General features: G+C 36.6%; 1 protein-coding gene across 7 annotated transcripts in view; it reads right to left on the bottom strand.

The window, feature by feature from the left end:
* The window catches only part of LOC149227595 (putative LRR receptor-like serine/threonine-protein kinase At1g56140), a 174,617-nt gene that overhangs the window by 62,079 nt on the left and 88,656 nt on the right, over window positions 1-23,882 (bottom strand). For all 7 annotated transcript variants that reach the window (XR_016247807.1, XM_089377827.1, XM_089377823.1 and 4 more), the window contains 2 exons: window positions 9,764-9,835; window positions 9,539-9,604 (listed from right to left, as the gene is read on the bottom strand). Coding sequence is in view for 6 of the 7 variants with exons in the window: in XM_089377827.1 (XP_089233953.1) it covers window positions 9,539-9,604; window positions 9,764-9,835 (138 nt within the window). In the remaining variant the exon portion in view is untranslated. The remainder of the gene's footprint in view (window positions 1-9,538; window positions 9,605-9,763; window positions 9,836-23,882) is intronic.

Consider the following 23,882-nt stretch of genomic DNA (forward strand, 5'->3'; position numbering starts at 1 on the left):
AAAGAAATAAGAACAAACACACCACATGACACCATTATTTTTGGACCAATGTCCCCGGAAAAACCCAATGCGGGAGCTATCTGAGGGTTTTCTTATTAAGCAATATCAGAGTACAATCTGGGTGCCGAAACTGGTCTATCCAACAAAGAATTTCCTTAGCAGCTATACCTCACAGTTTGAGAGAAATCTCCTAGCTGAAACCTCGGAAAATCTTTTCTGTAGCTCCTTAGCACAACATTGCTCTGCAACCCCAGCGTCTGCCCAATATGGACTGCTTCAGCCCCTCTCTCTCTCATGCTGGCCCTGCGTCAGTCTTTCTTGGCCTTGCATCAACTTTCTGGGCCTCTGCGCAACACTTGGTTGCCTCTGCGTGGCCCTGCGTGAGCCCTTGCTGGCTCTGCATCACTCTCCTTGGTTGCTGCGCTGCTCTCCCGACACAATCTCTGCCTTCTCTGTTTCTCTGTACTTAATGCCCCTCAGCTGCTCTCCCGATCACCGATTCTATCTCTCTTAGCAAACCCCGCTCTAGAAAATAGAATGACTGATCACTCTGGTGTATTCTCCAAGTGACCCTCAAGCCTCCTCTTATACTTTTCCTGTTGACATCTCAACAGTCGAGATCAAGTCCCTAATCAATGGCTAAGATTAAATCTGGCTTGATCCATGTCTTTTGGACCATTCTAACACAGATTCATATTAATACACATTAATATTTTATTTTCCCTAAGTTTAGACTTAGAGACTCCATTAAAAATATTAATTATTTTAATATCTCCTAATCTGTTTAGAATCTATCCAAACCCTTTCTGGGTATTGGAGATCTCATGTGCCCCAACCTCTCCACCAAATTTCGTGCCTAGAGCACATTCGATGCTACCCCAAATCAACAGATTGTTGTTGTCTTTGCCTCTGGAGATGATTCACTAGACCTTCTGGAATGATTCCCGAACTTTTGCAATTTAATTGAACCCTCCTCTACCTAGATTGAACTGTCTCTATGTGCTGCTTGCGCAGCCCCTAAATAGCCTCTTTGTGGGTAAATTTACACTCCCTCAAACTGATTCTTCTAGCACTGGAAACCTCCACCGGAATACTGTGTCACTCCTCTGCCACTTACAACTCAATCTCTCCTACTGAATCACCTGCACTAGAAAATCGAACTGTCTAGATCATTGAGTATCTATACTAGTTTGTTCTCCATCTACCCATGGACCTCCTCTTATAATCCCTAGTTGAGACTTCAATGGTCAAGACTAAATCTTAATCGATGATTGAGATCATCTTTAAGTTGATCTGTGTGAGTTTCTAGAAAATTTTCACCTTTCTCAATTAATTCCTATTAATTAACCAATTTTCCTAAGTTAGACTTAGGAAAAATTTAAATGATGGTCAATTAATTTATTGAGCTATCTCTAGGTGGAATCTTCAAAAGCAATTTATGGGTTTTGGAGATCACCCGTGTTTTAGCCTCTCCACAAAGTTTGAGACAAGAACACCATCTGATGCTACAAAAAATAACAATTCCATCAAGTCATTAAAGTAGGGAGAATTCTTAACCTAGTGCTAATTCAGTAGCTAAGTCACCTAACATGGGCACACGTGGCACGTAGGACACGAGAATTCGAGTGTTCGACACGGGCACGTTGACCCCCCGGAATGGGACATGTTAGGACATGTTATATATTATTTTATTATTATTATAAATATCTATATCTATATATATATATATATATATATATATATATATATATAAAATTAGATATTTCTTACACAAATTCTCATTCACAATACAAATTCATTGATTCAAACATAGATCTTCATCTAGATGTAAGTTTTACAAAGTAACATTATGCATACAAATATAATTGCGACAAATTTAAGTCATCTAAATCAAAATGTGTTACATAGGTAGTAGCAATGCCAATGGAAAATAGAAAGAGCAAATACAAAACAACTACAAACCTCAAGGCAGTAGGTAGTTCATGAGTCATCAATCATCATCATCAAAATCAACATCACTGTCATCATCATGGTCACCATTGCTCTCCTCTTTTGCATCCTCCTCCTCTGTATCCAATGTCATCTATGCATCTACGGGTGAGGAGGATGACCCCTCAACAATATCACCATCATCAAAAGTGACAAGCTCTAGCACTGGCTCATTAAGATCCAAGTTGGCCAATGCCAACTCAACACTGTTTTCCAAATCCATATCATCAGGAAAGACATCCCACATCTTTGTCTTTCCCTTCAACCACTCATCCCTCTGCCTATAAATAAGATGAATCACCTCCAAAATGCTCTCAAACCCTTTGTTATTAGGACCCACGCACCCATAGAAAGAGATACAAGTGAGGGATATATGACCCAAAACCAGCCTTTATGGGCCGCGCGACACGCAAATCAAGGGGACACGTGTCCTAGAATTGGGACACAATGGAATCGTTCCCAGGACATGGTCGGACACGTGTCCCACTAAATCGTGTCCAATTCGACCGATTTGAGACATGCAGCGGGTTTAGGATGAATCTAGTTTCTTAGTTCGCTAGGTGTTGGGTCTGTGTTTAGAGATGGAGGATAATTCGACTTCTCTGGAGAACATTAATGCCATCTTGGTGCTCAACAGGCTTCTGGATGTGACTCAAGAACTCTTAGCATCTGTCCAGAAATTGGAGGATATGTTTGAAAGGTAGAGGTGTCCCTTTTAGCTCTTTTTGGAGGCAAAATTGTTTAAGGCATCACACAAATATGGAGAAATCTCAGGAAGGTCTGCGTGAGGAAGCTCATTCTCTTTGTGCTCACATGTTTGCATTGGAGGTTTCCAGGTTTGGTAATGTGCAACAAGATTTGGAAGGAGCTGATGCTAGTGTTGTTGTGGAAAGAAAGAGTACCCGTCGCTCATGGAGTTCTGATGCTGCTAATCATGGTTGTTGTTGAGGTTCGTGGTTTGATTTGTTCAACGGAGTCTGATGTAATTCATTTCTCTTCTTTTCTAGGTTATTATGGAAATTTTGCTATATACTTGGTACCTTTTGTAGAGTTTATAGTGTTCATGTGTTTAGTGTAAGGAGGATTTGTAGCCCAAGAGCTGACAAGCATTTTGATTACACTAATGAGCTCAAAAATTTTGTATCAAAAAACCTGTGTAAGGGTTCTGGCCCCATTTCGAGTTTTTATTAATAGAAATACCCTTACCTGTTCATTTTGATAGAATAATAACAATAATTTGAAATAAAGTTATAATTTAATTGATTTTTAATTTTAATAATATGAGATGTACCATAAAGCAAGTGTTTTGATACTTATCTTAAATTTTAGCCTCTAGAAATTTATTAACCATTGAATTTAAATGACTACGCTGATTTAGTTGTTGGCACATAAAATTCAATGAGAGAATTTTCTATGAAATAAAGCCATACTAGTTCTAAAACAAGTCATACTTTTGGTTTTGTTTGCATCTTTTTATCCATTAAAACTTGTTTATATTAATTTATTATTTCTTTTTAATGCTACTTTATATTTTCACTCTTTATTGGAATTATTTTTGCACATTCTCATGCACATTTTAGTTATTAGACTTTTATTATTTGAGAATCTTCTTTGAATTTACCGAGTATTAGGTTTTAAACTATGTTGCATGAATTTCTGGAACGTGGGAACGTTGGGCACTTGGGTACGGGTGTCGGAAACCACTAGAGGTTTCCCCAAAATTTACAAGAAACGGCTAATCAGGAGCGGTAATATCATATAATAAAAAAATTAAAATTAAAAAATTAAAATTATATTTTTAATTATATAATTTATATAATAATCAAAATTAATATTAAATCAAAATATTCAAATATTAAAATCACTTTAAATATATAATCTCTTTTATATATAAATATATTCTTTGGGTGTCTCTCTCCCTGAGTGTCTCCCTTATATATATAAAATATTAAAATGTCAAGTTCATTATTAGTTCTCTGTTCTCTGACACATGACCAGTCTTTGAAACAATCTGCCTTAAAAATACAAAGGAACAGTTTTACCTATGTTTCTCTAGTTATTCTTAAGAGAAAAAGTAAAGCAACTCTAATGGTTAAGCATTGACTGCCACATACAATATACACACAATCTTTTGCGATATATATACATAAATACTCATCAGCATGACATCTCAGATATCACCCTTACATTGAGGTGCCACATGTTTCCTTAACCCATCAAGAGATTGCTCCAGTTTCTCAATTAAGGATATTGGTTTTAAGGATGTCTTTGGCCTTTCTTCGTGGGAAGGTTTCAACAAAGGCTCATGTTTTGTGAGTAGTTCAACATATTTGTCTACAGGCTTTGTATTCCCCAACCCCACGGAATGTTGGAACTCCAAAAAAACAGTCTTCAATAACTGATCATTTGAATACCTTTAATACTCTCTTGGTGCAGTTAGATAGCATAGAAGTAAAATTTGATTCAAAAGATAAAGCTGTAACTTTATTATGCTTGTTGCCTGAGTCATGGGATCATTTTGTTACTTCTATAAGTCTTAGTTCATCAGAAACCCTTGAATTTGATGATGTTGTTGGAGCTATGCTGTCTGAAGAAACCAGAAAAAGGTCAAATCAAGAAACCTCTACATCAAAAGAAATGGTGGTTAGAGGTCGATCTAAAGAAAGACGGTTCAGTAAGCAGAACAACTCTCGGTCAAAATCGAAAGGGAAGAAGAGTAAGTTAAAATGCTGGTTTTGCGGAAAATCAAGACATTTGAAGAAGGACTGTTGGAAGAGACAACGAACATCCAAAGGAGACTCTTCAAGAGAAAATAAAGAAGCAAACACGACAGATACAGGTATGACATCCGGTTCAGGTACAAGTGATGAAGTTTTATCAGTTAATTTGTTAAATCATGATCAACATTGGTTGTTAGATTCTGGTGCGTCCAATCACATGTGCATTCATAAAGAGTGGTTTAAAACTTATAAATCAATCAATGATGGAGTTGTTTACATGGGAAATGATGTCTCATGTAATGTTGTGGGAATTGGAAGCATATAGATTAAAATGTTTGATGGGAAAATTAAAATCTTAACTGATGTAAGACATGTGCCTGAACTCAAAAAAAATATTATTTCCCTAGGAGTGCTTGACACAAATGGATATAAAACTTTTATTCAAGGTGGAGTAATGAAAATTCATAAAGGAATCCTACTAGTAATGAAAGCAAAGAAGGTTGGAAATCTTTTTCGATTAGAAGGAAGAATAGAGTCAGATCATGCTTCAATTGTATCTGAAAACGACAGTGATTCTATTCGACTTTGGCATCAACGGTTGGGCCATATGAGTGAAAGAGGATTAAAAATTTTATCCGATCGTAAGTTACTTCCTAGTTTAAAGTATTTTAAGTTAGATTTCTACAGACATTGTATATATGGGAAACAGAGCAAGCAAAAATTTAAAACTGGAAAACATACTAGTAAGGGAATCCTTGATTATATCCATTCTGATGTTTGGGGTCCATCTCCTACAACCTCATATGGAGGATCATCATATTTTGTATCTTTTATAGATGATTTCTCTAGGAAAGTATGGGTCAACATGTTGAAAAAAAGTCTGATGTATTCACAGTTTTCAAGCAGTTTAGAGCATTCAATGAAAATATCACTGGAAGAACCATTAAATGTTTAATAACTGACAATGGTGGTGAGTTTAATTCAAAGGAATTTGAAAATTATTGCAAGGAAGTTGGGATCGAAAGACATAGAACTACTATTTATACTCCTCAGCAAAACGGAGTTGCTGAACACATGAACAGGACTCTCTTAGAAAGAGCAAGAAGTATGCTAAGTAACGCCAATTTGCAGAAGGAATTATGGACAGAAGCAGTATCTACGGCTTGCTATTTGATAAATCGATCACCATCAATTGCAATAGGATGCAAAATTCCTCAAGAGGTATGGAAAGGTCATCCTTGTGATTATTCTAAACTGAAAGTTTTTGGTTGTGATGCATATGCTCTAATTATGAAACATCAACGTTCTAAATTAGATCCTAAATAAAAAATATATATCTTTTTTGGATATGGTGTTGGGATTAAGGGATACAGGTTTTGGGATCCTACTACTCACAAGATCATCATTAATAGAGATGTTAAATTCAATGAATCTTCACTCAATAATCCAGATGTATATATTAATTTGAAACAAGAAAATGTACCTAAGTTTCAACATATTCAGTTTGAAATCAGTTCAAACATTGATAATAGTAAAGATGAACAAGTTTCAGATGAAGATCATGAAGAAGTTCCTATAGATAATAATCAACAAATTGTGGAAGAACCAGAAACATCTTTAAGAAGGTCCACGAGAATCAGATATCGTCCTAAAAGGTATGATGATTATGTTACTTCAGTTGCTTTAACTACTAATGATGATGAACCTTTATGCTATCAGGAAGTTGTAGAAGGTTCTAACAGTGATAAGTGGAACGAAGCTATGAAGGAAGAAATGAAGGCATTAGACAAGAATGCCACATGGGACCTCGTAGAACTTCCCAATGACAGAAAAACTGTAGGATGTAAATGGGTTTACAAATTGAAAAGGGGTGTTGATGATAAAGAAGACAGGTACAAAGCAAGGCTAGTCGCGAAAGGTTTTTCTCAGAAAGCAGGAATTGACTTTCATGAGATATTTTCACCAGTTGTTAAAATTGTTTCAATTTGGATTGTCTTAGCATTAGTTGCTTTACTTGATTTAGAATTACAACAACTAGATGTTAAGACTGCATTTTTACATGGAGATTTAGATGAAGAGATTTATATGGAACAACCTGAAGGGTTTGTTCAAAATCGCAACAAGAAATTTGTCTGCAGGCTCAAGAAATCATTGTATGGTCTGAAGCAGTCGCCGAGACAATGGTACAAGAAATTTGATTCTTTCATGATGAGCCAAAATTATATAAGAAGTGAATATGATCATTGTGTTTACTTTAAGAAATTAAGTAATGACATGTTCATTATCTTAGTATTATATGTTGATGATATGCTTTTAGCAAGCAAAAGCATAAGTGAGATCAACAAGTTAAAGGCTCAAATGGCTAGGATGTTTGATATGAAAGATCTAGGAGCAGCAAGACAGATTTTGGGCATGGAGATTATCAGAGACAGGAGCAATGGTAAGCTGTGGTTATCACAAAAGAAGTATATTGAGAAAATACTCTCAAGGTTTTGGTATGAACAATGTGAAGCCAGTTTCAGTCCCTTTAGTTTCCCATTTTAAGCTTTCTTCAAGTTTATGTCTTAACACAAATGAAGAAAAGGAATATATGTCTCGAATTCCATATGCAAATGTAGTAGGTTGTTTGATGTATGCGATGGTTTCTACACGACCAGATATTTCACATGCAGTTGGGGTTGTCAGCAGGTATATGGCAAATCCAGGAAAAGAATATTGGTCAGCTGTGAAATGGGTGCTTCGGTATCTGAGAGGCACAAGTGATTATTGTATCACTTATAACAGAAGTAGTGAATTTGTTTGCGGATATGTTGATTCCGATTTTGTAGGTGATTTGGATAAGAGAAGGTCAACATCAAGATATGTCTTTACTCTTGCAGGTGGAGCTATTAGCTGGATGTCAAAGCTACAAAACATTGTTTCTTTATCCACTTAGAAGCAGAATACATAGCTACTTCACATGCTTGCAAAGAAGCAGTTTGGTTGAAAGGTTTGTTTGGTGAGTTTGGTAGGTTACAAGACAACATTAAGCTATTTTGTGATAGTCAAAGTGCAATTCACTTGGCTAAAAATCCCGCCTATCATAGTAAATCAAAGCATATACCTATAGAGTACCATTTTGTAAGATAGGTTATCACTGAACGGGGAGTCTCTCTTGAAAAAGAGCATACAAAGGAAAACTGTGCAGACATATTCACGAAACCAGTTTTATTATAGAAGCTACGATGGTGTCTGGCTTCTCTTGGCTTGCAAAGAAAATGAAAAGAATAAACAGGAACGAGGTATCAGGCTAATTGTTGTCAAGGTGGAGATTGTTGAGATTTTGTATATATTAATTTGGCTAAAATCTCATGGATAATGCCAACAATAGGATTTGTTCCAAAACTGACTGCATCAAATCCTGATGAGGAGATATTCTATCCTATTTTGTTGTGATAGAATTTATTATTCAGTTTCTTCTATACATCTATAAATTGTAAAGCCTATAGAGGCAAATAGATATGTGAGGCGTGAGGAAGAGGAAATCTGTTGTTGTAATCTCCTGTTGAATAATAAGAAAGCCGATACCTCCATTTGGTGGATGTAGCCCAGATTGGTTGGGTGAAAAACGTTAAATGGTTGTCTTTATTTTCTGCTGTGTGTGTGATTTATTTATTTAGCTGTCTGCTGTGTATACTCTAACATTCAAAGCTCGCGGAACTTTCCCAAGCTCCCATTGTAGCTCCCCCCTGAAAAGGGAACGTTCTCATAGAGTTCCAAAGCTTCCGGGAGCACAGGAACCATTGGAACGGGTTTCCCACCTCTAGGGAGCTGTTCCCAAAGTTTTAAATTAAATTGATTTTTTTTCTTTATGTTAACATAAATAGTTGTATAAAAGTAATAGTTTGGATATTTATTATACTTTTAATCATCTCAGCAGCTGAGTTTTGATCCATTTAGTCTTAGCTTTTAAATTAAATTAAAATTTATTTTACACTTCCCTCTTAAAGTTAATAGTTTTGCTCTTTTATATATGTTCTAATTATTACTGTAATATTGATGTTGAAGGAGAAAGTAGCGGATTCCAAATTTATGTTGTTGTCAGGTAATCTTTCATTTTTCTTCATCCTTGGTACTTTCTTAAATGAAATTCTATTTTTTATTTTTCAAAAATTATTTCTTTCCCAAAAAGATAAGTATCGATGCAAATGTATCTTCACGCGCACTAATCTGGCCTTAGCAGCTATAAAGTAGTGCATCTAACTCTATTATTTATTCTTGTAATTAAGAGGGGAAGCTTGCATCAACATTCGTGAGAATCTATTCATTAACAAGGCAATCTAGCAACTCTATCTCTCTAATACGATCCATGAGTGACGCGCGCACTAATCTGGCCTTAGCAGCCATAAAGTACACTACATCTAACTCTGTTATTTATTATCTCTTAACTATAAGCTTGCATCAACATTGGTTGGAAAATATTCATTGCCAAGGCAATCTAGCAACTGTATTTCTCTAATACGACTCATTAGTGCGGTGACCTACTAGAGCAAACCTATTAGAAATGTAATCCCTTTATGGAACCATTGGTTTGAACCAACTTTGCTGCCAGCGAACACGAACATCGGACATGTATTTAGAGCAATACACATTAGTTAAGAAGTACATTATGGAAAGAGCATCTGAAATGCATATGCATCACCCCGAAATACAGTTTGCACTATGCATATCCATATGGATAGGCAGTCGCATCTTACCAAAGAATGTAAGAAATAAGCGAAGAAACGAACATATGTATATGTATTTACTTGTTTGAATGTTTCGTAGGTTGTAAGAGAGAGAATTTTTACATGTATGAAAGCGATGCACTCTTTTGGGAAGGAAGTTTCCCCGATAAGTTGTTATTTCCAAGGAACCTGCAATCATTGCAATGTAAATTAGCTATGTAAGCTACCTTGCAGGTAATTTTAGTTATGACTTGCCATATATTAGGTTGATAGAGTTTTACATTGCAGTTCACATAATTGTACGTATTTGATTGAAATAAATATAGTTTCGTCCAGCAATCCACTTACAAGAATGTCAAATTGTTTAACTTTTGGAGTGAATCTGGAATTCTTCCTGTGAAATTATTAAAGCTCAAATCCCTGACACAGTAACATGTTAAAAATTAGTAGGTCTGCGAGAATAAGACTCCTGATAAAAATTAAACTCAAGAACTTCGTAATACTATAAACTACATTATGATATTTTTCCAAATTCTAACTTCTGGCCACCTAAGCTCCATATAAGAAGGCTATACTCCCTTGCTCTAGAAGTATTACGTATTCAATTATGCAATGATTGCCATGTTCAAGAAAATAAATGAAAATTTGACTCTGAAAAATGAAGGTGGTTTAAAAATAATATAAAAAATAACAAGCGTTACTATAATCTTGTAATAATCAATATCATATAGCATCCTCTAGCAAAGTGCAGCCTGCTTCTTATTGTAAAAGCAGAAGAATGATATTATTCAGTAACAGTACTCAACATCCAGCTAGAAGCTAAGAACCACTTTTAAGCTACACATGTTAAGAGGAGAAAGTTTTGGAAATTCTAATTATGTTTTAGTTTAAATTGATTTTGTAATATCAAGAGCCGGGGTAAAGAATTGACGATGATCCACTGAACCTTTAACAGAATGATTATGGAAAGACAACGCATGAAAAATTGGGAAAACACGTCAAATTGATACGTCTACGTTTCAATGATTGTGTGGCTAATGCAATAAATCTATTGGATTGTTCTTTCATATAAATGAATGTATTTCTATACATGTAAATACATAAAAACTTTTCTTAAATACGGACGCAAAACCTTATTACAATCATAATTAATTAAAAAAGTGTCTTAACTACGCATTAAATTAAGAATTATTTTCTCTCTTATTTATCAAGCTTCTAAAACCACTCTAAAAAGTTATTCACATATAGAGATTTCTATTTGACAATTCTCAATAATAATAAAAAATTATATTACTAAATATTAACACATATGTCAAGTATGAATTAACTACTCCAATACTTGATTTAAGGAGTATTTGTCTTATTCAATGAGAATCATTATTCTCTAGTTTACTAACCAATGCTTCCTCCAGATAATGCTTTCTCAAGATTTCAAGGTGATGCCATATTACTCTTTATTTGGTCTAACATAGTATTTGTCTCTCTAGATCCCATACCCATACTCGTATTCATTAGTCTAACTTAGTATTTGTATCTCTAGTTACTTTCAAAGTGTTAAAGTTCATATACTAGGAATAACTATTGACTAAAATACATGGTTTCCTAACCATTGTAACCATTATTCTAGTATAAAGTCCTTCACTGGCATGGTTCATTCAACTCCTTGATAAACTACCAAACAACTCCATCAACAATTTCCAAAAACTAACACCTCACTATCTACTAACATTTACTCTTCGAATCAATCTTGATTCAATTTCGACAAACCTGGTCCAACACCACCATAGAGTTTACAGCCAGCAAATGGCTCTCCCAACACACAAGTGTTAACAACTCCTTATAATGGCAAACAATCTCTCGTTCAAGAAAAATCAACAATGAACATCAAACCTCTAGCTATGAGTCTAATGCCATAACCATTGTTGAATATCAGACCATAACCAAACTAGGGGTACATATGCTTATATAGAGCTTACAGTGATATGCCCCATTATATTATGCAACTTTTAAACCTTTCCCCAGAGACCATAGAAGCATAATGCTTTCCTTTGCTGATTTAATTGGTGTCTCCATATTTATCATTCTCACTATGTACATGCATAACAAGCTTGTCCAATGTTGGAGTGCCTAATTCCAACCTGGATGAATCCTTGCAACATTAAGTAAGGAAACACAATATTGCTTCTCATAATAAACCACTTAAGAAGAGCTACGCAGTTTTAACCCTTTCTCTAAAAGTGAGAGCTACTCCTTACACTCCTTTTGTTTACAACTTGATCATTGAAAACACATTAGAAAACATTGTATGTTATTCCTCCCTGAAATTTCAGTCCTTCTAACACTTTCTTTCAAATAAACATTACTAAACACTATACTACATCACAACCAATTATTTCCCATACAACCAATCACATCACAAAAGATACTTTCACTGCATCATGTTCTTGACCTTGTTCTTTTTATCTATCCCATTTAATAAAATAAAAAATTGTATAGCCAAAATTGAGATAATGGAATACCATATGCACTCTTGATTCAAATTTTATTTTCTATAGTCTCATTTTTCTATTTCACTCTCAACTCTTTTGTCTAATTTAAGGAAATATCTAAAGTTTCTTGCTCCTTTAACCCTATCAAACTTTCTTTAGGGTCACAATTGTCTTCTACCCATTGACAATTTTCCAATGATACAAGTTTTTATCAAATTTTAAACTATAGACATAAATATGTGTCTCTAAAAATAGTTTCCATTTTTGTCATGTTAGCATCCGTCACTTACATGCGGCGGGCATGTTCATGTGTCACTTGTTCCCTGCACCACCTTTGCAAGCCAGACACATTGGCTTGCCCAGTCATATCCAGATCTGAACTTTCATTTCTCATCCATTGTCTCTCTTCTTCTCTTCTCCATTCTTCTGGGTTTCAGATCTAGGCTTAGGCGCCTAGTCAACTGATCAAACATCTAGATTTCCAAATTGTTAATGCCTAAATCTACCTCAGGCTGAAGGAAGGCAGGTCTAGGGTAACATCAAACCACGCTTAACCTGGTAGCTAGCCCTACCAGGTCGGGAGAGGGCTCTCTCCTTGTGAATTTCAGTCAAGATGACTGAATCAAATATGGATTTTAGGCTAGGTATAGTAGCTCAGAGGATTTGATTGGATTTGTTTTGGGTCGAAACAGCAAGAGAAAGGATGATTTGGACTATGGAATTGATGTCAGTTTCTGTCGGCAAACCTGGGGCAAATTAAGTGCCATGTTCAACCAAGTGAAGATTGTAAATGTGAGAAGTATAGGGGAGAAAGTCCGCTGCCCTGCAGGCATCAGACAAAGGATGAATATGCAACATCAACTTTAGATGAAAGAGAATCACGAAGTTGCCCAACAGAGCATGAGCAACTAGCCAAGGATGAATTCTGCTAAGACAACCATTACAACTAACAGCAAAATCATCATGAAAGGAGCATCATTATGGATGAATTCCTAACATATCACTTAGATAATGCTGTAACAAGGCAGAAAAAACATAATGTGTAAATGAATTACAGGAAAAACATACTAAACATCAGCACCGTGATGAATCCCAGATCCAAAGGGCAAAAGACTGTTTTATTAAAATGATATTCAGGAAAAATTTTACACAAAGCCAAGACAGCCTCTCTGCTACCAAAATCAAACCTCTACACTATGAAATTCATAAAATTTATACATTTAGCTCATCCATGTATTAAGGGAATTGAGCTCAACCATCTTCTTCAAAATAGAATCAGTTACATTAAACTTGGACCGAATTTCTGAAAATAGGTGTTGAAGATGAACTCATATCTCCTAAACCATAGCACCTGTTACAAAACTGAAAGAGGTTTTTGTAGATAAGGTCATGTTGGAGAAAAACCTCTCTCAAATTTTGGAAATTCATTTCCAGTTGCTCGGAATCTGTGCCACAAAATCATCTCTAAAACAGAAAACCATTAAAAATTTAAATCTGTGAAAATGTGTTGTAAAGATCTAGTCACATATCCAAAAGTCACGACACCTGTGAACAAATTAAAAGAGGCTTTTGTTATATGGCTCATGGTTAACAAAAACCTCCTTGGGTTTTTCAAAATTACTTTCCATCTGTTGTAAAATGGAACCGCACTAAAATGACTAAAATAGTAAAAAATATGAAAATTTTGCTTTGTTTTAATGTAGGCTTCAAATATCACTGCATATCTTCCACATAATAATGCATGTACATAAATTGAAGGAGGTTTTTGTTATTTGGTATGTGATGGACAAAAACCTCTTTCACTTTTGAAAAATTCCTTACCATTATTTCAGAAACTGATCTTGTACTAAACTTGTCATTGTGTGTAGCGACTAACCTCAAAACATGCATAACCAAGAATCACTCATTCATTTCGATCATATCTTCTGATCCAGAAACCGGTTACGGGAGTGTGATATACCGTTGGAAATATTTTTCCGAGCTTCTTCTGATGGAAATACTTAAAATATGAGTTGTACTGAAGATCATGTGCAAACCATCTCTTAAAACTAAACATAGTAAGAGGCCCATTTTGATCCCTGGTGACAGCCTGCGAAGATTGGAACTAACACAAATCATCTGCTTATCCAAAAAAATAAGAAATTCCAACTAAAAAAAACCAATTCTTTGTATTTCATATCTAGAACATCCACTATTCACATCACTCGCCACGTTAGTATCCTCGGGCCTTCCACGTTTAGCACCAACACTCCTTTGTCATGCCATCAATGATGTCAACATAAGGTAATATCCGTGTGAGAATTTCTGAATCTACGCATTAGAAATCCTACTGCAATCACTGGTTTATCATCTCCTACTTGTTCTTTACATTCAACAATTTATTTAATTATTTAAACAACGATGAAAAACACTATTGCAGACTATATATACATGCAAATCATGAAATGAAATAAACTGAGACAAACACACAAGGGACACCGTTATTTTTGGACAATTGTCCCTGGAAAAACCTAATTTGGGAAAACCGGGGCAACATTTAGAGGGTTTGTAAGCAGATTTATGAATACAACTAGGGTGCCAAACCTGGCTCACCCAACAGAGAATAACCTGGCAGAAGTACCTCTATCAGGGAAACATATATTTGACAATTCCAACAACTAGATTATCAAACCCCACAGATGACAATTGTTGTTCCCAGTGCTGGGCAATGATGGTTGCTCCAAGCTCTGCGTTGGAACTGCATCACCTCCTCTAGGCATTGCGTCACCCTCCTAGTGAGCCTTCCTTGCTCAGAAGTTGATACGCTGAACTGTTACTCTCTCTGCCCCACAGAAAAACCCCAGCGATGCCTCTAAGGAACTGTGTTAGCCCCTCTAACTTCTACATCACCCTCTCTGGAGCTGCGATGTCTCTCCTGTTGCTTCTCTACCTCTCTGCTATGTATCCTCGGCCTTGGAATGAAGTCCCTCTACCGAACTGCCCCTCACTACAACTCAGATCAGTTAGCCCGACTTTCTCAACAAACCATGCCCCAGAAAAATCAAACTCTTTGATCTCTTGGCGTATCTCCAACTGACCCTCAAGCCTCCTCTTATACTTTTCCTGTTGATGAATCAACGACCGTAATATAATCTCTAATCAACGGATAAGATTAAAAAAGAATTGATCCTCGCCACTTACAAGTTTCTCACCCATATTCTTATTAATACCCATTAATGTTTTTATTTTCCTAAGTTTAGACTTATGAACCCATTAAAAATATTAATTATTTTAATAATTTCTCATCCAGGTGGAATTTCTCCAAACGATTTATGGGTTCTGGAGGTCTCATGTGTTCTAGCCCCTCCACAAAATTTCGGAGCTAGATCACATCCGATGCTACCCAAAATCAACAACCCGGACCATTTGGCATCTAAGAAAATCTAACAAATGTCATTTTTACAAAATTCTAAATTCTAGATTTCCATATGTCACGTCTCACATCACTGTGGATGCAACATCACCACGCTGCAACATCTTCATGCCATGTTGGCACACCATGGCAGCATGCCATGTCAACAATCACTGTCAATACTTGGATGTCTGTAATGACATCATGCCACATCATCTTCACCCATTCATACCGCTATGTAATGACACGTGTCTAGTTTAATTGGCATCTGTGTGTACCACGTGTACTCTCCACTTTGCGTAGAGATCCAGGTTTTTGTTTCATTTTATATTCGTTATGTGATAATTTTCGAGATCCTGAATTTACTACCGTTTCTGCTCTTAGAGTTCCTCTATGTGAGGTTCCAAAGTTTTAGGTTCTAACCCTCTGGACTCTGCTATCCAAAACTTTGAAAGATTTCCTTTAAATTGGTTTTTTGGATGCCTGGATCTTCAGATATCCAGTACATCCTTAAATTTCCACAATGTTTTACACTTAAGAAACACTGCAATGCCCAGACATCAAGTTGTTCAGATATCCAAATCATCTAACTTCCACTGATGGTTTTTCTTCAACCCTTCACGCTACAACAGTTGGTTTTGGTTATGTCCACAATTAAATAATATGACCGGGGTTTTGGGGCACTGCATTAGTTCACATTGTAATGGAATTTGATAGTATTTTCTAATAGAAAGGCTCTAGATCAAAAAATACACATGAAGCCATATACACAAGAATCAATCAAAGTATTACATAGTAATAATAGCGGATTGTGTTTTATTGGAATTGGAACCATCTTTGGCCGAAATAAGCATCGCCATTAAAATCCAGACATCATTTTTGGTTTGTCAAAACTCAATACATCATCTGTGGGAAAAACCTTCCAGAGGTCAAAAGTTAAAACAGTCAGAGTATACATTTCACAGTTTAATAGAATGAGGACGAAGTATACTTTCAAATAGTATTATCATCAAATCACAAGAAAGAAAGATGGATCTCTAAGATCGTGAAAACTATCGAGCATGAAAATGCCTAGTTTTTAAATGAAATATCATATCAGAAAGATGTAGAAATCTGCAACAATATACTAAAATCTTTATTCTATTTCTTTCATTCCACATAGGATATAGAGAAGAAAATGCAAACTTATAAAATATGCATTACTTCTAACAAAATACATTCAATTTTACAAGTTCACTAATTTAAAATACACAACAAATTTCCATTTGTTTACCCATAACATATTTAGAATATGTAACCAAAATAATGTGAGGAATTAGTAGAGATAGAAATAGAAACTTATATGGATGCAATGAAGATGATCAATAAAACCAAGAGATTGAGCAATTTCCACCCAAATCATAGTTAGTTTGTTGTAAAATTCTAGCCTTAGTCAGATTATGATCTCACAAGGGTGAAGTATGAACAATGGTTTTGAGTTTAGTCTACAAGAAATTCAACCTGGATAACTTCCACTGCCAAGTTTTACAAAAAATAAAGCAGCGAAAAGCACCCACATTACCTGCCACTCACAACATGATAGGACTTATCTGCTTCTTAGTCCCTCAAAAGTCTCTCCCCCTAGTACTCTTTAATGAGGGCATAGAAAGGTCCAATTGATGTTACGAACTTCCTTGCAAATTTCCTAGTTCCATGGCTCTTTCATCAAGAAATAAGGCTTAATTTCATGGCTCGTCTGATCTATAGCATCACGACACTCTTTTTGTTGCTAGTATGGTCACTTTGAATTCTCTTTTCCTTGCTTATTTCAGTCTCTCTCCTCTCATTCGACTTTCCCATGTGTTCCTCCTAATAAGAAGCCCTCCCCAACACTTCTTCTTGTTCCAAAAATGTAGGGGAGACACTTTGCTAAAGTATAGGAATAATGATTTAACTCTAGGAAAATGGTTTTCACCACTACCCAAAGCTTAAATGAGGTGAGGATGATGAGGTGAGATAGACGAAAGGAAAAAAAATCCTTTACACCCCTTACCTTTCCCAACTTGTAGTATCATAGCCCATACAAGCATTCATGTTCATGTCTACCAGTCTTGGTTATCATCATTATATTAATTGCAAAACTAAAATTGTTTACAATGGCATGGTATTTCTACCTCATGGTGATTAGTATAATAGAGAAATATCCACGCATAGTTCTAAACAAATTTTCAAAGGAAAAAAAAAGGGATGTCACATTCTTGATGATCTCTTACCATAAACTTGACAATCTTAGACCTTTGCTTTGAATTTGGAGTGTCCAATAACATAGATCATACACCTCAACTTCTCCAACTAATATCTTGACATTAACATACCAAGAGATAAACTAACAGTGAATAACAAGTCACCCATGATGATCTCGTTTAGGGTCACTAACCCCATCTACTGCAGCTTCCCCCTTGTGAACTTCTTAATAGTGGTGTGTAATGTTCCATCTAATTAAATTTTGCTAAGACAATATCACAATTTTGCAATTTTGGGTGTTGGGCAAATTTTGTGTACAAAACTTAGGGAAAGTGGGTGAAGAGACACTAATAGATTTTTGTGAGAAAGGGGCTCCATAAACATTAGGGAAATAAGAAAATTAGATGAGTAGCGGATTGTGGAAGCCACTTCAAAAGGCAATTCGAACTCCCTTGAGGAGAAAATCGAATTGGAGGGAAGAGAAGGAAGGAGGTCAAATGAGAGGGCCCACAAGGAGAGACAAGGCAGCAAGGATAAAAAGAGGAGAGGAGCTCCATTTTGGGACTTTTTTCCATTTGTTGATTGAACTCTAGTTAGCTTGAGTTTCTTAGCCAAGTCAACTCGTGTTGCTTAGCACAAGAGTTTTCATGGCGGGAATCTCACCTCCTCCTTCAGTGGACTTCGAGTGAAACTCTAAGGGGGGATCATATTTATCATTGTAGAGTCGTTCTGGAGGTAATTGCTGGGGAATTCATCCCAATTTTTTAGTAGACTGGGTGCAAGAGAAGAACTCCCACTCCTTGGGAGAGGTAGCTATAGTGTAGATCTAGTTCCATGAATTTGATTTCTCATAGCCTTTTGTTTTGGAGTGTGATGCATCTAGAGAGGGTCTTGGAGAAGTTTTGATGCAAGGGGGACACCTAATCACATTTGAGAGAAGGAATTTGTAGGCACATGAGAGATTGTATTCTATATACAACAAGGATATGTTGGCCATTATGCATGCGCTAGATAAGTTCTATTAGTATCTGGTGGGAAACCGGTTTAAGATGAAGATTGACCACAACAATGTCAGATTTTTCTTGGAGCAGAAGGAGCTAAGTGAGCAGCATCAGAAGTGGAACAGCATGATCCAGGCATACGATTTTAACATAGAGTATGTCAAGGGAAAACAAATTGTGGTTGCAGATGCACTATCTAGGAGGCCCGCTGCCCTTTTGCACATGAGCATTTGCTCAAGACTGGAGGGCGCATATACTGGTTGAGTACTCCAAGGACTGACATGCATGTGAGATCTTGGATGGCACAGCAGGTGATGACGGGTACAGGGCGATGAACAATGTGAACTACTACAAGGATCGAATTTATTCAGTACTAGGCTCCCAGTTGCAAGAGAAGATATCATGCAGGCGGCACATGACTCACCACTAGCGGAACATTAGGGGTTTCTCAAGACATATAGAGTCATCAAAGACCATTTTACTTGGAGGGGCCGCAAGGAGAATGTTTTGAGACATATTTAGGAATGTGACACTTGCTAGAGGAACAAGGGTGAGCAGACAAGTCCAGTCGGTCTATTACAACCCCTCCATATTCTTGAGAGGAAATGGGAAAGCATCTATATGGACTTCATCACAAGATTGTTGGTCGTTCAGGGGCAAGATTGCATTTATGTGGTGGTTAATAGGCCGACACAATTCGCCCATTTCTTCGCCATTCCAGCCTGATATTCAGCTTCATAGATGACCAAGTTGTTTTTTTAAGAGGTGTTCAAATTGCTTGGTCTCCCCAAGACCATAGTTAGTGACAGAGACAACCGCTTTATACCTCAAAATCCTTTTTCCAACTTTCCAGTGATTCCTTGGGAGACTCCATAAATATGGAAATGTAACTAATTTCATACATAACATTAGGTCTAGTTGCAGAAAGATACACAAGGCTATCTACAAGCCTCTTATACAATGTTGACTCAACTACCGATCTATCATCTTGCTTGTTTAATTTTGTTCCTTTTGCAATATATTTCTCTATTGGTTTGCATTTTCCATTCTGAATCTCTTTAAAATATCTATAGCATACTTTTATTGACATGAAAATCCTTTGAGAAAATTACTTGACTACAATTCCAAAAAAGTACTTCATGAGACCAAGGATTTTCATCTCAAATTCTCTTTTCATGGAGGTTTTGAAATCATCTAACACCAAATTCCCTATGTGTGTGTGTATATATATATATATGTCATGTCATCAACATAAATACCAACTACAAGGATTTTCTTGATCTGATTTAGTATAGAGAGTAGGCTCATTATTGCTCCTAATGAATCCATTGTTGAGTAAATATGAGTCAATCCGACTTTACCAAGCTCTTGGAGATTGCTTCAAGCCATACAAGGTTTTCTTTAACTTGTACACTTTGTAGTATGTACTCTTGGGCTTTTATTTCAAATCAAGGAGGTTTATCAACATACACATACTCTTCTAGTTTTCTATTCAAGAAAGTTGACTTCACATCCATCTAAGAAACTGGCCATTTGTTCTGGGTTGCAATGGCTAACACAACTCTAATGGTATCCAACCTTGCTACCATAGGAAAGGTTTCACCATAGTCAATACCTTGTTGTTGAGCAAATTCTTTGGCAACTAGCCCTGCCTTATATTTCTCTACTTTGCCTTTCTCATCTAGTTTTATCTTGTATAGCAACTTAACACCAATGTTGGCTTTAGCTATTGGGAGATCAACAAGATCCCATATCTCATTCCTTTCAATAGTTTCAATATTTTCATTAATTTCCTATACTTAATGCTCTTCTTTCACTGCCTCTTTAAAATAAGTAGGATTATAGGATAGTAAGACAATATTAGCTTGTTGATCCATGTCATCGTACTGCTCATATATTTCTCTTAAGCTCCTTGTTCTCTATTTTCTCACATAATATTCTAACTCACTACTAGAAGAAGGACTATTTTTGTCATTTCTTACCAAATTTGTTGACTCTACGATAGAAGGACTATGTTCTTGTCTTTGCACTTGTAATCTTAGCAATCTTGTTGGAGGAACATGTTGTCATGAAATTTCCATCGAATTATCTGTTGGGAGAGATGGATTTCTCTCAATGCTTCATTATCTTGATCATTCCAATATTTTTCTCTAATAATTTTACATCTATACTCACCAAAAAATTCTTAGATTGGATTATATAATCTATAGGCTTTGGACTGTTCACTATATCCAATAAAAATGAATATTTTACTCATTTTGTCAAGTTTCCTCCTAAGTCTTCTAGGACATGTGTATAAGAAATACAACCAAAAACTCTAAAATTAGAGACACTTGACTTTGCGCCACTCTTTTCTTCTTGAGGCACTTTACCTTTCATGTTGTTTGTTGGAGATCTATTCAATATGTAGACTGAACAAGCAACATCTTGAACCCAAAATTCATTAGACAAATTTCTATCTTCGAGCATACCCCTTACCATGTTCATAATGGTCTGATTCTTTTGTTCAACAACTCCATTCTATTGTGGAATATATCTAATGGTGAACTGTCTTTTAATTCCATGTTATTTGCAAAAGTTTGCCAACTTCCTTGAGTCACACTCTCCTCTTCCATCTAATCTGAGCACTTTTACATATTTTCCACTTTGCTTTTCTATTGCAACCATAAATGCTTTGAACTTCATGAAAGTATCTAATTTATTTTTTAGGATATCTACCCAAACTTCTATGCCAAAATCATCAATAAATGTTAGAAAATGAAAACTTCCACCAATAGACTGAGTTTGCATGGGTACACATAGGTCTATGTGTATTAAGAAAGTGTACCGAGGACCAGGGTTCCTAAGGCTTGGTGTCTAGCCTAGGAAAAAGTGTCCAACATGACCACCTTGACATAACTTTATGAGATATAAAGTTAATGTGACTTTATGACATATAAAGTCATAAAGTGACTTTTTGAATAATAATGAAAGGGTGACTTAGGGGATAAAGTGACTTAAGTGAGTCAATGAGAGAATAAATCCCCACCCTTGATCTCAATGGCTAAGATCAAATCTCAGCCATTGGATCTTAGGGTTAGGTCACTTTGTATTGGTGCTTCAAGAATTTGAGTTGTGGGACATTGTTGAGAAGTTGTGACACCTCCCAATGATCCAATACCGTTGGCATAATTCAGCAAGAAGAATGTTAAGGCAAATAGACTTCTCCTAGATGCCATTAAATATCACCTCATTCCTCATGTTTCAGGGAAGACTTTTTTTTTGAGATGTGTGATTCCTCAACGAACCTTTACTAAAGTACTAAAGAGAACAAGAAAATGGTATTGCGGGAAAAATTGAGGCAAACAAAAATGACCAAGACCGACATAGTTTCATCATACCTCACTAAAACTGCTCAAGCGAGAGATGAGTTGGCAGCAGTGGGAGAGGTCATTCTAGAAGAGTAGCTGGTTAGATCATCCTTGTGTGGCTTTTCCAAGAGGGATTTCTTTATTGATCGGATTGTAGCTCATGAAAATTTTCCAAATTGGGGGAGAAAATGGGACGATTTCAATCAAGAGGAGATAAGACAAAATTCCAAGAGTGGTAGGTAGCATGATGGGGCTGATGAGGAGAATGTTGCTCTTGCAGAAAAGGGAAAAAAGAAGTCCGAGAAGGGTGCCACGAGAAGGACATGAGCAAAGTGAGATGCCTTCCCTGTCAGAAGATGGGACATTATGTAGTTATATGTCCTAACAAGAAGAAGAAGAATGTTGCAACTTCAACTAAGGTGGATGAGTTTTCCACAAAGTTTGAGAAGGAGTTTTCCTTGGTGGTTAGTCTTTCCACTAGCGAGACATCCTCCAATTTATGGTACACCGACAGTGGAGCTTCATACCATATGACAGGTGCCAAGGAGCACTTTATAGATCTTACTGAGAGGGCTATAGATCTTGATGTGGTGCTTGTTGATGACTCCATAGTCGGAGCACTTGGTATTGGGACCGTATCCTTTTAAATGGTGTCACAGCCTCCCATGACAGTGACGGAGGTCTTACATGTTCTGGGGCTGAAAAAGAACTTGATATTAGTTTCCACTATTGAGGACAAGGGGTATGAGGTGGTGTTCTGTGATGGGAGGGCTCTCATGTATCCCAAGGGATTCAATATCACTTTGGAAAAAGTGATTGGAGTTTGTCATGGGAAGTTATACAGGTTGATGTTTTAGCCAACTAGAGCATTGGTTTCGACCACCTCCACAAGTGACTTGTGTGAGTTAGGTCACAAGAGGATCGCCCACTTGAATCATGGGGCTCTAAGAATATTGAGGGATATTGTTACGGGGTTACAATATTTCAGTACTAAGCACCACGATGTGTGCAAAGGGGGTGTGCATTGAGAAAGTACACCAAGATTGCTTTACCAAGCAAAGACAATTGGGTAGTAGGGATCCTTGATTTGATTCATTATGATGTTTGTGGTCCTATGTCTTCTATATCATTCAGTGGATATGACTATTATCTCACTGTCACTGATGACTTCTCCAAGAAGACATGGATTTTCTTCATGAAGACCAAGGGTGAGGTCTTTAAGAGGTTTCAAGAGTTCAAAGCTCTTATGGAGAACCAAAGAGGTAAGAAGATCCAGTTGTTGAGTTTGATAATGGGGGAAAGTATACCTCAAATGAGTTTAATAAGGACTTATGTGCGAGAATAGGCATCAAGAAAGAATTGACAATTCCTTACAAGCCACAACAAAATGGGGTTGCGGAGAGGAAGAAAAAGGCCGTAGTTGGGGCAATGAGAGCCATGCTTCATGATTAGGGACTACCTTTATTTATTTGGGCTAAGGCTTGTAACACTGTAATGTACTTGTAGAACAGGAGTCCACATAGAGTTTTGGGGAGCAAGACTACCAAGGAGGCTCTTTCTGGGACTTGAAGCATGAGGTTGGGAATTTAAGGATTTTTGGGTGCCTAAATTATTCCCATTTCCCCAAGACCTTAGAGGCTTACCGCATTTATATTCCTACCTTGAGGAAGGTTGTTGTGAGCTAGGATGTGAGATTTGAGGAGGAAAGAGCCTTGAGGAGGCCAAGGGAGTTGGATCAGGTAGAGCTGCAAACTCCTCAGTAGGGGAGTTCACCACATGGCACTAGACCATAGGGTACAAGATCATAGGGGTGTGGAGGATCACAGGTTTCAAGAGTGACAAGATCTCTGGTTACAGGATCACAACGCATAGGTTCCCAAGGTACAGGTTCACCATCAAATACAAGTGCATCATCTTCAAGGACAAAGTCTTCAGAGGAGGATATACCCACCAAGTAGTCAATGGGAAATCCCAAGATGGTTGTTACAGAGAATATACCACCAGAGCGGTTTC

This window comes from Pinus tabuliformis, chromosome J (assembly GCF_031772625.1).
Source record: "Pinus tabuliformis cultivar Carrire ecotype Pingquan chromosome J, CPIR1, whole genome shotgun sequence".
In the NCBI taxonomy this organism is placed as follows: Eukaryota; Viridiplantae; Streptophyta; class Pinopsida; order Pinales; family Pinaceae; genus Pinus; species Pinus tabuliformis.